The sequence below is a fragment of the Symphalangus syndactylus genome, chromosome X (assembly GCF_028878055.3).
Source record: "Symphalangus syndactylus isolate Jambi chromosome X, NHGRI_mSymSyn1-v2.1_pri, whole genome shotgun sequence".
NCBI classification, from domain to species: Eukaryota; Metazoa; Chordata; class Mammalia; order Primates; family Hylobatidae; genus Symphalangus; species Symphalangus syndactylus.
Window position 1 is genome coordinate 142,572,798 of NC_072447.2, and position 12,954 is coordinate 142,585,751.

The 12,954-nt window shown below is 35.7% G+C and overlaps 1 protein-coding gene across 9 annotated transcripts in view; it reads right to left on the reverse strand.

Annotated features, from left to right (window-relative positions):
• MCF2 (MCF.2 cell line derived transforming sequence) overlaps positions 1-12,954 on the reverse strand; it is a 122,801-nt gene that overhangs the window by 48,477 nt on the left and 61,370 nt on the right. For 5 of the 9 annotated variants that reach the window (XM_055267372.2, XM_055267371.2, XM_063634310.1 and 2 more), the window contains exons 3-4: positions 12,579-12,693; positions 11,359-11,449 (exon numbers count right to left, since the gene is read on the reverse strand). In XM_055267372.2, the coding sequence (XP_055123347.1) occupies positions 11,359-11,449; positions 12,579-12,693 (206 nt within the window). Of the gene's footprint in view, positions 1-8,260; positions 8,694-11,358; positions 11,450-12,578; positions 12,694-12,954 lie in introns of those variants that run through there. The other 4 variants (XM_055267377.1, XM_055267376.1, XM_055267375.1 and 1 more) reach the window with 1 other exon arrangement.

Genomic DNA, 12,954 nt, shown 5'->3' on the forward strand with positions numbered 1-12,954 from the left:
CACAATAGAGCAAAATATATGAAAAATGTTCCAACTGCAATTATATTTCAGGCATATTACAATACTCGTAATTAAACAAAACTATAAACTAAGAATAAGATACTGTGGGGCAAGGAGTTTATGGGAACTCTCTGTACTTCCTGTTAAATTTTGTTGTGAACTTAAAACTGCTCTAAAAAAATAAAGTCTATTTTAAAATAAAAGAAAAAAGTAACTTTCACCAGGGTATAAAACATAGACTCTTTGGGAAATGATGCTCAAAACTGGCGATTTTCCTAATTCAATTTGAGATGGTGATAAAGCATAAAATGTTAAGTGGCAATGAGAACTAGAGTAAATGAAAGAGAAATGAGTGTGATATGCACAAATAAGTAAATTAAAAGAGCATAAAATTAAATCAATAAATTAAACAATGATTATCAATATACATAAACTGGGATGGCTGTCCAACTCATAATTCCCCCAGGAGGCCATGACTGTTACTGTCTCCCTTTATCTCAGAAACTACTCCCCCTTCCATTATTCTACACATTGGTTCCAAATAAGAACTCTTATTTTCCTACATGGCCCTGCCCTTCCAACACACAATGATTGGTAGTGATTAGAAGTATGATTAGGGCCAGACATGGTGATTCATGCCTGTATTCCCAACAATTTAGGAGACTGAGGATGGAGGATCACTTGAGGCCAGGAGTTCCAGAACAGCCTGGACAACATAGTGAGACCCCATCTCTACAAAAAATTTAAAAATTATCCAGTCATGGTGGTATGAGCCTATGGTTCCAGTTACTCAGGAGGCTGAGGGGGGAAGATCGGTTGAGCCCAGGAAGTTGAGCCTGCAGTGAGCCATGATGGTGCTACTGCACTCCAGCCTGGGCGACAGAGTGAGACCTCATCTCTTTAAAAAAGAAAAAGATAAAAGATAAGCATGAACATTTGATGTAAGCAGGGCCAAAGAAGTCCTGCCCTAGAATTTTCAAACTAATACTGAGTGAAGGAAACTTTGAGGATGCCATTTAAAAGCAGCAGATTGCCAAGAGCCCTGCTGCTGGAGAAACATTGAAAAGAATAAAGTTAACTTGTATACAGAAACAGAGAGAGACAGAGAAACAGAGTTCCAGTGGTAATGTATGTCCTACCTTCTATTATGTACATAATGTATATTTTATTTTATGTTAAGTATAATATGTATGTTCCAGCTGGGCACGGTGGCTCACACCTGTAATCCCGGCACTTTGGGAAGCTGAGGTGGGAGGATTATTTGAGGCCAGGAGTTCGAGACCAGCCTGGCCAACATGGTGAAAACCCGTCTCTACTAAAAATACAAAAAATTAGCCGGGTGTGTTGGCACACGCCTGTGGTCCCCGCTACTGGGGAGGCTGAAGCATGAGAATCACTTGAACCCAGGAGGTGGAGGCTGCAGTGAACTGAGATTGTGCCACTGCACTCCAGCCTGGGCAACAGGGTGAGACTCTGCCAAAAAAAAAATATATATATATATGTTTTCCAGCTATTACAGGAATTAAAAGAAATAATGAATATAAAGGCACTTTTAAAATTTTTATTTTAGGTTTGGGGGTACATGCAAAGGCTACATAGATAAACACGTGTCGCGGTGGGGGTTGTTGTACATATTATTACTTCACCTAGGTATTAAGCCCAGTACCCAATAGTGATCTTTTCTGCTCCTCTCCCTCCTCCCACCCTCCACCCTCAAGTAGACCCCAGTGTCTGTTGTTTCCTTCTTTGTGTTCATAACTTCTTATTTAGCTCCCACTTATAAGTGAGAACATGCAGTATTTAAGGAACTTAAACTAATTTACAAGAGAAAAACAGACAGCCCCATTAAAAAGTGGGCAAAGGACATGAAAAGGCACTTTTTAAACTCTAAAATATTAATAAGATGGTTTTAAAATTTTGCCTTGGATTCTTGGACGTCAGGACAAGCAGGTTTGGGTAGAAAACTTTAGGGATATGGATAAAGGCTTGCTTAAGGGAAGAATCTGACAGGGACTTGCGGGAACTTTTGGCCTATTTTTAAGTGGAAAGCACAGATTCTATTTTTACTCCCTTAATTTTAGGAGTTAAGCCTTTCCTTTTTCTTCACCTGGGTAAATTCCCATTATATTATTATACTCACCTGCCTTGAACCTGTTTATTTTTTCATTTTTAATGAAATTGAAAGCACCCTACTTTGCCAACATTTAAAGCAAAATTACTTTATTCTTTCATGGATTCTAAGTTGATCTGGTTTCATCTTTCTCTCTCTGACTTTCCTTAATCTCATATTCTCTTGTATCTAGAATTATCTGGATACAAGAACCTGGGGCTGACTTCAAGCCAGGGATACTCACCCATCTCCAAAATTATGTGTGAGGGAGGAAGGGATGGGAGGATACTATGGGAATAGAGAGAGCTATGTAGCAACTCTCTGCCTGAGGTAAGGCCCTGCTCTCTACTCTGCCATTCCTAGGAGAGCAAGGCTGTACCAGCAGCCAGGTCCAGAGACAGCTGATCACATAGCAGGGAACAAAGTAGAAAGAAAGGAGAGAAAAAGAAAATCACTGTCTGCAAGATGAGTGGGTAAGTGATTTTAAGCAGGGGTAGGAGTATTTAGCTGCTCATAAGCTAGGGATTTTATGTTGGATGTTTATTAAACCTGTTATTGCTCTATTTAATAAAGTGGATTATCCCAAACATTGACAGCTATATAAATTGCTTCTAAAGATAATTCTATATGCTAATCAGTTCATTCTCAAGTAAAACCTTCTGATTATCTTAGCATACATTCTCATTCCTTAATTTCTTCAAAATATTTAGTAATTTACTTGTCACAAGAAGCCCAGAAAAACTTGCACTTTTAAAGAAAATACACTATCAAAGGATGAAAACTTCATTTATTGACTACATAATTACAATATTTTTTGTTATAGTTTATAATACAATTTTATAATCTTTTTTGCATATCTTCCTAGAGCACATGGATTCTGTTAACCCAATAATTACTCCCGATTATAGTAGCCATTTGGGAGACTAAATAACTTGTAGGCAATAGCTACACAACTACTACGCAATCAGAGCAGTCAGGTGGCACTCAAACAATTCATTTGATTTGTCAGTTATTTTTCTAGAAAACTAAATCATATAGTTCAGACCAGGTGTATTGTTTTTATCCCTCGTGCCCACATGTGAATAAGACATACCTGAATTTTTAATCCCACTCCCATTCACTTAATCCAGACCATAAGAGGTACCTACCAAACTGTCATACTTTTAAAGTGAATCCAGACTTCACATTTATGACTACTTTTCATAGCTTCTCTTTAGCAAAAAATACATATATTTATGTATATTTATATATTCAGGACCTCTCAAAGCTTTAAGGTAGGGAAAGGAGATTGGATAGTTGGACAGGGGTGGAAATGTCATTTATTGAATGCATACTACTAGAATTATGCCCATAAAGAGCACTATTATGACACTGTGCTAAGTATTTACATGCAGTAGGTTCTATTTTTGTCCTCATTTCACAACTGGAGAAATTGAGTGCCATTATCCTCAAAGATGTCTACATCCTAATCCCTGGAACCTAGTAATATGTTATCTTATATGGTAAAAGAGACTTTATAAATGTGATTGAGGTCCCTCTTGATATGGGGAGATTATCCGGGATTATCATGGTGAGACCGATGTAATCATTAGGAAAAGAGGGAGGCAGGAGAGTCGGAGAAGAAGATGTGATGGCAGAGGTCAAAGTGATGCAGGGGTATAAACCAAGGAATGAGGACAATCTCTGCAAGCTGGAAAAGTCAAAGAAACAGATTCTTCTCTAGAGACTCCAGAAGGAACACAGCTCTGCTGACCCTTGATTTTTAGCCCAACTGGGTAATCTTGGACTTCTGACCTCCAGAACCGTAATGATACATTTTCACTATTTTAAGCCACTAAGTTTGTAGTAATCTGTTACAGCAGCAATAGGGAACTAATACATTGAGGTTTTGTGAGGTCAGGCAATTTTTCAAGACCTTCTAGCACATAAGTAGCAGAATTAAAACCCTGGTTCACCTGCCTGTAGAACTAGACTCAGTCAACAAGAGGAATTTGGAGAAGTTATAGCAGGGATGACACAAGGATCAAGTTGGTTGAGAATCTAAACCTGAGACCTAAAGCAAAGGTGACAAACTCGAATGCCTACCATGTGTTAGGGAGATAATGTAAATGTGAAGTAGGCTTAATTAATGAACAGCCTAAATTAGGTGGAAAATAGCAATTCATACTCTTCCTATATGATGAGGAGCAACAAGAAGTGGTGGGGACCATGGTGAACTGGAGAACATTCAAAGCAGAGGGCACTCATAAGTCAGTTCACTCATAAATCAGTTCCAGCTACATGTTGTCATGTGGCAAGGTGGGCTCAGCATTGCCAACTCTGGTTTCTCAAGAGAAGACAGAAATCCAGATTGTCATGCAAAGCCCAGATGTTTAAAGATGGAAAACAAATTGAAAGTTTGTTAAAATGCTGCATACTCTAAACAAAACGCATCTGTGCACTGACAATTTGCAACCTCTGAACCAAAAAGCTTCATAGATCTGAACATCGATCAATATCAATAATATGGACACGTCCTTATCTGTGATTGCCGGCTATGAGAATCTAGAGGGGACAGAACACTCTTGAGCAATTTTAACCTGACAAGCCATATACATTTAAGATTAGTTTGTATGTATCTATGTGAATATACATATAGGTATATATAGAGAGTACTTTTTCTCTATATACCAATATTTGTAACAACTAAAAGTCTCAAGATAATCCATTTTAAAGCTAGTATTTAAATGAACAATCAAACAGCATAGGGTATCAGATGCACATACCAAAGCAAATATAGTTCAAGACCAGTGAACTTTCCCATTTTGGTTTGGGAATATTATATTTCTAAATTCTTGGGTATGCTGCTTTAAGAACCTCTAATCTGTATGGTTATATAAACATGAAAAAGCACAATTTCTTTTTCCCCAAAATAAAAACTGAGATTTTGAAAGTATAATTCATTTTTAAGAAATTGTCAAAAAAGCAAAAGGATTTGGGCAAAAGTTCGTCTTGTTTTATTTCAATGTGTTTTTGCTTTTTAAAAAAAATAGTTTGCACGAGAGAGGAAACAGCATTGGTTTTAGCTTCTTGCAGACATTTTTCTGGAGTTCCAGCATGTGACTGCTTAAAGACATCTCAGTAAAAGTGAACCAGCTGCCTATCACATAGGACTCAGAGCCATGTGTCCAATCACTGTATGTGGTCCCACCCCAGCCCTCAGCAGCAGCTCTTACAGGCTCTTCAAGGTAACGAGCACAAAATAAGCTCCCTCTCATCTTTCCCTCCCAGAGAACAGATTTACTCCCTTTTACTCACACGTACTTCCAGATTGCCTAGTTCTATGATCTTACAGCAGTAACAACAACAATAACAACAAGAGCAGGCGTAAACCAAATACATCATTTCACTACCGAAGTCTAGAAATTAACCTTGTTTAATACTCTTGTGTGTGCTCTCTAAGGGAGGCAATTCATCACCCTATGCATACTTTTCAGTTATTCTAGTTATTATTTCTAGAATGTTTAAAGTAACTTATAAAACATAAAAGTTTGGTTACTTACTATAAAAATAATTTATTTTCCTATAGCTTTTCTTTTTTAATCTTTAGGGTAAAGAAAGGCAGTAACAATAAGAGAGACCCTTGACTAAAAGCCACTATGTATGTGTCAGACTTCTTATATATATATATATTATTTAGCCTTCATAACATTGCAGTAAACTGGATATTATTCCCTTTTTACAGAGGAGCAAACTGAACCACAGTTGGTAAGCAGCGGTAGTACGGCCTATCTGGATCCTAAGGGCAAGCTCTTTCTAGACACTTAACACCTCATAGACTGAATGCACACTCAGATTTACTGTTTGCCATTCACGGATGATTTGACCTTGATGTTTCCAAAATGGGACAAATAACATTTGAAACAAGTTGCTGGAAACAATTTAGCATGTACAGTCCACCGAAAGGAAAGTATTATAATTTACTATCAGACAAATGTTGAGATGCTGACAGGCACTTGACTTTGATAAGGTCTGAACCATCTCTGCAGAATATGTTGGGAAAAAAATCTCATGACCTCAAGCTATAGAGAATAGTTTGCAACAGTATGAGCCACTTCCACACTCTTCCCCTCATATCCCCACCTTAAAAAGTACAGACAGTATGAGTTGCCAAGCAACTTGTCAAGTGACCTCAGGAGGACAGCCCAAAGCAATACTCCTTCCTTGTGGTTTGCCCTTTTTGTCACATATATATATCTATTCTCCTCCCCTCTCTCTCACTCAGCTACAGTCATTGAAATTTCTATCAAATAACTAGTTCAAACATTTCTTTGGACTTCAAGTGGCATTGGACCATCCTTTTAGATGTTACCTATCCACAGCCTCCAGAATCAGCCCAATTCCAGAGACCCTTCAAAGTGAAACCATTTTTTTACTAGCTAAGGTTCAAATTCTTTACTCTGGTCAAGTCCTATCCATATAAGCAAAACATATGTGTCTTCTACTACAGTTCTAGGCTTCAGAATTAATCCAATTAATCCCACTCATATCTGTTCCTATGTATCACTTAATTCATTTATGAGAAGAAAAAAACATAGGAAAGAATCAAGGAAAGGTAACAGCAACATATGCTCTTACTTAACACCCAAACATATGCCATCTCCTGCATAAGGCCTTCTCCACCAGCCAGAATTTCTTTTCAAAATAATTTAGGAACATGTCTTACCCTTTCTACTAGATTGAGAGTTCCTTCAGCCCAGTAGCCATTCCATATTTACCTTCGTAACTTACATTGTATATATCACAGTGCTAGATATGTCTATTCAGTGAGTACCCCTGTACTGTATTTATTGTGTGTATATTAATGCATGTGTATAGACATAAAACTAAGTTCAGCACTGAGAATATATATATATATATATATATATATATATATATATATAAAATTAGGTACTTTCTGAAAGCTTAAGTTACCTTTGATAACAAAAGTGCTAATATCAGTTGCTTACAATACTGCAAAGTACATACACAAACATTTCTTGTGCACCATAAATCGTCTGTTAAAAGTCTGAATCTATATTCTCATAATATAAAAACATGTATAGAGCCAAAGATATAATTTTGTCAAAATAAAACCAACTATAGTTTTTAAAATAGCAGTCTGTGCTAAGAGCTTTATTAGAAAATAAATCATTTACACACCTATTGATGTTCACTGTCATTCAACAATAATAAAAGTCTTACTTTCCTTATCATAATTTTAATTCAAACTGTCATTTTTTTCCTATGGTCAATTTTTACCTTCTTATTTGTGTGTGTGTGTTATCTTGATATTTTTAGTGAGCAAGTTTATATTTTAAACCATAACATCAATAACATTACATTAATCTTTGAAAGAAAAAGAGTGGCATTTCAAGCCTTTTTGATGATTGGTTTTTTAATAAATTAGCTACTGTTATTTCAACATTTCTCCAAAATACATCTAAAGATCACATTAGAAATTTGCTGGGAATTTACTATATGAATAAATGAAGGGAAAATTTAGGTAAAAGACTGCATGAAATGTACCTGAGAGGAGAGACTTCCAAATTCTAGTCTATATTGAAAAGTGAGTTACTGTCTTTTTCCCTAAAAGAAGAAAGTTGTCAGCAGGTGACAATTTTGTACCTATGAAGTTTAAGTTTGGAAAAGAATTGAAACCATAAAGATTTCAAATCATTACAGATTTGAAATTTTTTCACTTATACAGTAACACCCAGGAAAGGCTGCATTTCTAAGTGATGAAGGAATCATCTCCAGACCTATCCATGGCAATATACTCTACTTGATCATGGTGAAAGAAAGGATGAATCCTTTGTTAGATATTATTTTTAGTCATGATTTAAAGCTATGCTGTCCAATGATTCAAAATAACATGACTAAGGTGCTCATTCATAAACTTCATGACATTTAGATTTTGAAATTATATTCTACCCCCTCAATTGCCTGAAAATTACCCTATGTCAATATCACAGTAATCACATCAATGCAATCCATGCAAATATAAGCCTCCATTCTCTCCATCTGTCCTTAAAAACCCTACTCAGCAGTTTGTGCTATAGCACCATGCTGCAGCATCCCAGCACTTGAACTTGGGAATAGGCTTTCCAGGAGTGCAGACAGAGCCCTTACCGCATTCCTTCTGAACCTCATCTTGCCTCTCGGGGGATTTGCTTCTGCCATTTCGCCTATACACAATTACACTCTTCTTTTCCAATTGTCAATGCAACATTGATGAAATACGAGCTGCTTCTTGGGTAGTATTTAAAAACGGCAGCCAAAAATCTCTATCAAACAAAGCTGCCGTAGCTGCTTCCATTAGCACAGTGGCAGCAATGCTGGGGAGGAAAAAAAAAAAACCACTATCCCTGATTAGTCAGCTGACAGATCCTTCCCTTCTGCTCCTTGTAATTCAGAGTTAACACATTCCTCCAATTACTTAGCCTGATTGAACCTTGTGGATTAGCTTGTGCTGGACTGCTCAAGAAGATCAGGCATGTCATAAGAGTGGGAGAAGGAGAAAAAAAAACCCAGCTCTCTTCCTAGGAGCAGGCTTGATGGGACTGGCTTTCTCCTCTGCAGTTTGATTTTTAAGGTGGAATGCTAAGAATCTTTGTGAAGGTAGTATTAACTCATGCTTTTTACTCTCGTCCTACCCTGGTATGTGACTTAAATTTCAATTCTGTTTTGTTTTCTCTGTGATTATACTCTGGGTTTAAGCCTTGTGAAAGGCTATAGTTTGCAAAATTTTGTCCTGGTAATAATCTAGAAAGAATAGAACATGCAAACTTTCTAAGATGGATATGATTCTCTCCCAAATTAACCTTTCCCTAAAATGTATAACTAAAATAAAGTCTCCTCTCATTAATTATGAAATACAACCTAAATGCTTTTATTTGTTTTGAAGTCTACAAATAAAGGTATTCAAATTGAATTGCATGATTATTTCACAGACACTTGTTTGAAATAATACACCACAGGCAATTATACCTAGCTACACAATGGTAGATTTCACTAGAAATCCTTTCTGAATGCCAACTTTTGCATGTGAAATTAGCTTGCATTCAATATTTACCTTTATTTCAAACAGTAACCAACAGTTATTAATGGTTGAGATGTAATTAATGTGCTCTTGAGTATGAGTATAGAAACTATACCACAAGCAAAAACATTTAACATGTTAAAAAAGAAACACCTAAAACAACCTATAGCCAGTTACATGTGGTCAGAATCTGTGCCCCTCCCCTGCCCAACATGATCAATTTGGCAGTTATGAAAATAAAGGGACCCTGGGATCCAAGTTCTTTACTGAGCATAGGTCATAATTCTCCATTGAGAAAGCAGCCCTGGGAATACAGAAAGAGGAGTATCACTCCCCAGTAAACAAGTAATTACCCTCTGTTGATTTCAAAATGACAGGATCATGACCTAATCTTATACTTCTCTTCTATGAAAAATAGAACCTCTGTTACAAGCCACCTATTTTGAATAATAAAAATAAAACTCTGCCAAAAAAACTAATGTCAGGTGCCCAACCAGTCACAAAATTAAAATTAATTTAATCAGGAGGGTGCAGTGTTGGCCAAAAGAAAAAAACCTGGGTGATTAAAAAATGTTTTAATGCAACAAGTGCTCTATTTAGTATAAGAGAAGCAATTATTAGCATAAACCAAGGTCTACTCAGCAAGCCCAAGGACCAATCCTAAAAGACCAGAGCAAGGGAAATAGCTTTTACTTTATTTAGCCCCACAAATAAGGCTCAATTGTATATGGAGGACAGATCTAATCTCTCAAAAGAAATTTTACCTTTATCTAAATAACATTGAATTTATTTGTCTATTTGTAAGCCAGTTGGAAAATAATAGAAACCATCACCAACTGGAATTCTTGACATTTCAATTCTTGCTCTGGCTTTTTTGGTTACTTGGCTATTTGAGCTTGGATTCATCACATAACCATTCCAAAGTACATATATCAATGTGATTTCATCATCTATAAGACAATTATAGTGATACCTACCCGCAGTACTTAATCAGGAAATGAAGAGAATCAACAATACTTAATAAATGTGAATGCTTTTGAAAAAGCACTAATATGCTATAGAAAGTCAAGTTTTTTTCTATTTTATTTTAGTAATTTGAGTATATCTAATGTTAAACCTTCTCTCCACTGCTAATGATTAAACACCTCTGTTAAATAAACAGGAAACCACTTTTTGCTTATTTGTCCAAAATGAGGAATAATTCATTCTGAGTATTAAAAGAAGAATAATGATCTTACTCATTTTACCTTGCGAGTGCTAGAACACTGGCTTGGAAGTCCAACAACCTAGATTTTTGTTTTGCCTTTGCAACTAAATCAAGTTCTTGTGGTGGGCGTGACCTCCTCAATCAGTCAGGAGACAAAGTAAGAATTTCAGATGGCTGGCAATGTTGGAATCTCAAAGAAAAAAAAAATATTGATTCCCAGCTATTCTAGTCTGATAGAGGAAGTTGGCCACATGGCACTTCCACAGAGAGCCCCAATCTTGCCAGCTCAGAAGGAGTCTGGGGGTCCCTCATCTCCCTCCTCATCTATGAAAGTGAAGTGTCAAACAATTTTGTGATATCCTTGTGAGCCTAAAAGTGTAAAAGATTATCTTGGTCATGGGCAGAATTGTACCTCTCGTTGTTTTAATTAGAGAAAATGTTTCTCTCTCTGGGTCTTGGGAAGCTGGGGACTAGATATCAGTGGGAAAGTTATATATCATTTTATATGTGACTCATCTCCCTACCCTATCCTAGGGTAAAACAAATCTAGAAAGTTGTACACTGAAATGTTAAAAACTGCTTATTTTGGGGTGGTTGGATTACTATTGTTTTAAACTTTCTTTATACTTTTTCACATACAATGAGTATGCAACACAGCTATTTCCACTAAAATAAATAAATAAATAAATAAATAATAAAAAAGTTTCCACAAAAACTTGCCTTGTTCTGAAAGGCACATAGAACCATGAATCTCTTCTCACCCATAACTGGAACCACAAACTACTCACTCATTCTTACTAGGTTTTATTTTGGGTAGAGTTGTTTATCTCAGTCTCTGCTACAACCTCTCCTACTTTCCCTCCTCACATTCCATCAATTTTTATTGTCTCTGTCAGTACCAAACTAATCTATACCTCCCAAAACAGAAAGTATAATATAAAACAAAAATAAAAAGTTACTATATAATGCATAGATACTTACTGAGATTTTTTGGAGAGAGATTTTGAGAGAAGACCACGTATCCAATCTTCGATCCAGAATAATGGTAAACCGGGAGTCCGATCCATTTTGCCTGAACAGTAAGAAGAAATAAGAACTTTTTCTTAATAATAATGCAAATTTGTTATATATGTCTTCGTTCTATTTCTGATTATTTCATCTACATTTGATGTCTTGACTGAAGACAGATTTGGAATTGGAAAGCTATCACAAAGTCCTACCTTAGAAAACTAATCTGAATACATATTCCCTTATTCACTATTTAAAATTTCTTTTGCAGCATTAATGTCAATCTTTTAAATAGGAAAGTGATAGTGTAATGAAGATAGGTCACTAAAATTGATTTGGAATACTGTAATCTTGGGTGTGGGAAAACTCAAAATATAACTGTCCTTCATAATATCAGATTTAACTTTCCATGCAATCCATCATGAGTCAATGATCCATTCACTCATTCAAAATCACACTGCTAAATCTATTTTTCTAACTCTAGTCTGCTCCTGAGGAAATGCAGTTTAATGGAAAATATAACTTCTATCTGCCCTAAAAAGATCACTTTCAAGCTTCAATAGGTACATTGTAAGTTTCATTTTCTGAGATTTGATTTTTGTTCATGAGACTTTGAATTTTATCATCCTAGATTTGTGTCCTCTTGTTCTTCAGGGTTAGTAACTAGAAAATTCTTCCTTTGAAAATTTTGTCTTTAACACACATAAAATCTCTAAGAAATCTTTTTAAACTTTCCATTTTAAAGCATTCTAGTTCTAAATAATTTTTAATATCAAGACATTCCTCCTAGTATCTCCCAGTAACACTATTGAATCTACTTAAGATTCAGTCTTCTTGTGTTATATTCAGAAGAAATGAAAAATGGCTGTACTCACTCTTGGCTAGTAATATTTCCTTTTAAGCAAATTAAAGCATATATGTATGATCATCATTCTCCACCTATGTTCTTTTTCATGGGAACAAATACTCCTAGATCCCCAATTTTATTTTCATAGATTCTCAGTATAATTTTTGTAACAATTTAGGTAGCTGCCAGCTTCTCCTTCTAAGTTGTACTTCTTATCTACTCTGAAGTTAAGTCAGTTGGTTATTCACCATGATAATAACAGCTATATTAAGCCATTTTCATGTTATGACATTCAGATGGATATCTGATATAAAGCGAATTGAAAAAACGTAATGAAATACTATACCTTGCAATAGATGTCAGGTAAGTAAGTACTTTTGCTATTACTTCCTCTGGTATACATCTAAAATTACAGTTTTCTGGAAACGTAATGATCCAAGCATTGTCCTTTCCCCGGCCACCTACAATAATAGAAAAATAATCAACTGAATTAAAAATGTATACAACAACGAAGCAAGGAAGAGGATTTTAGATTTGAATACTGTTTTGCAGCAACACAACTTTTTACAAAGATGATGATCTCCACATAAAACCAAAATGGCTCCAAGTTCCTGACACTTTAAGTTTAAAAGGTGGCAGAGTAGTTTCTCAATAAAAAAAGAAAAAGAAAGAGAGTAAAATGAATGAATATAGTCAGAAGAAAATATCATGAAATGCATATA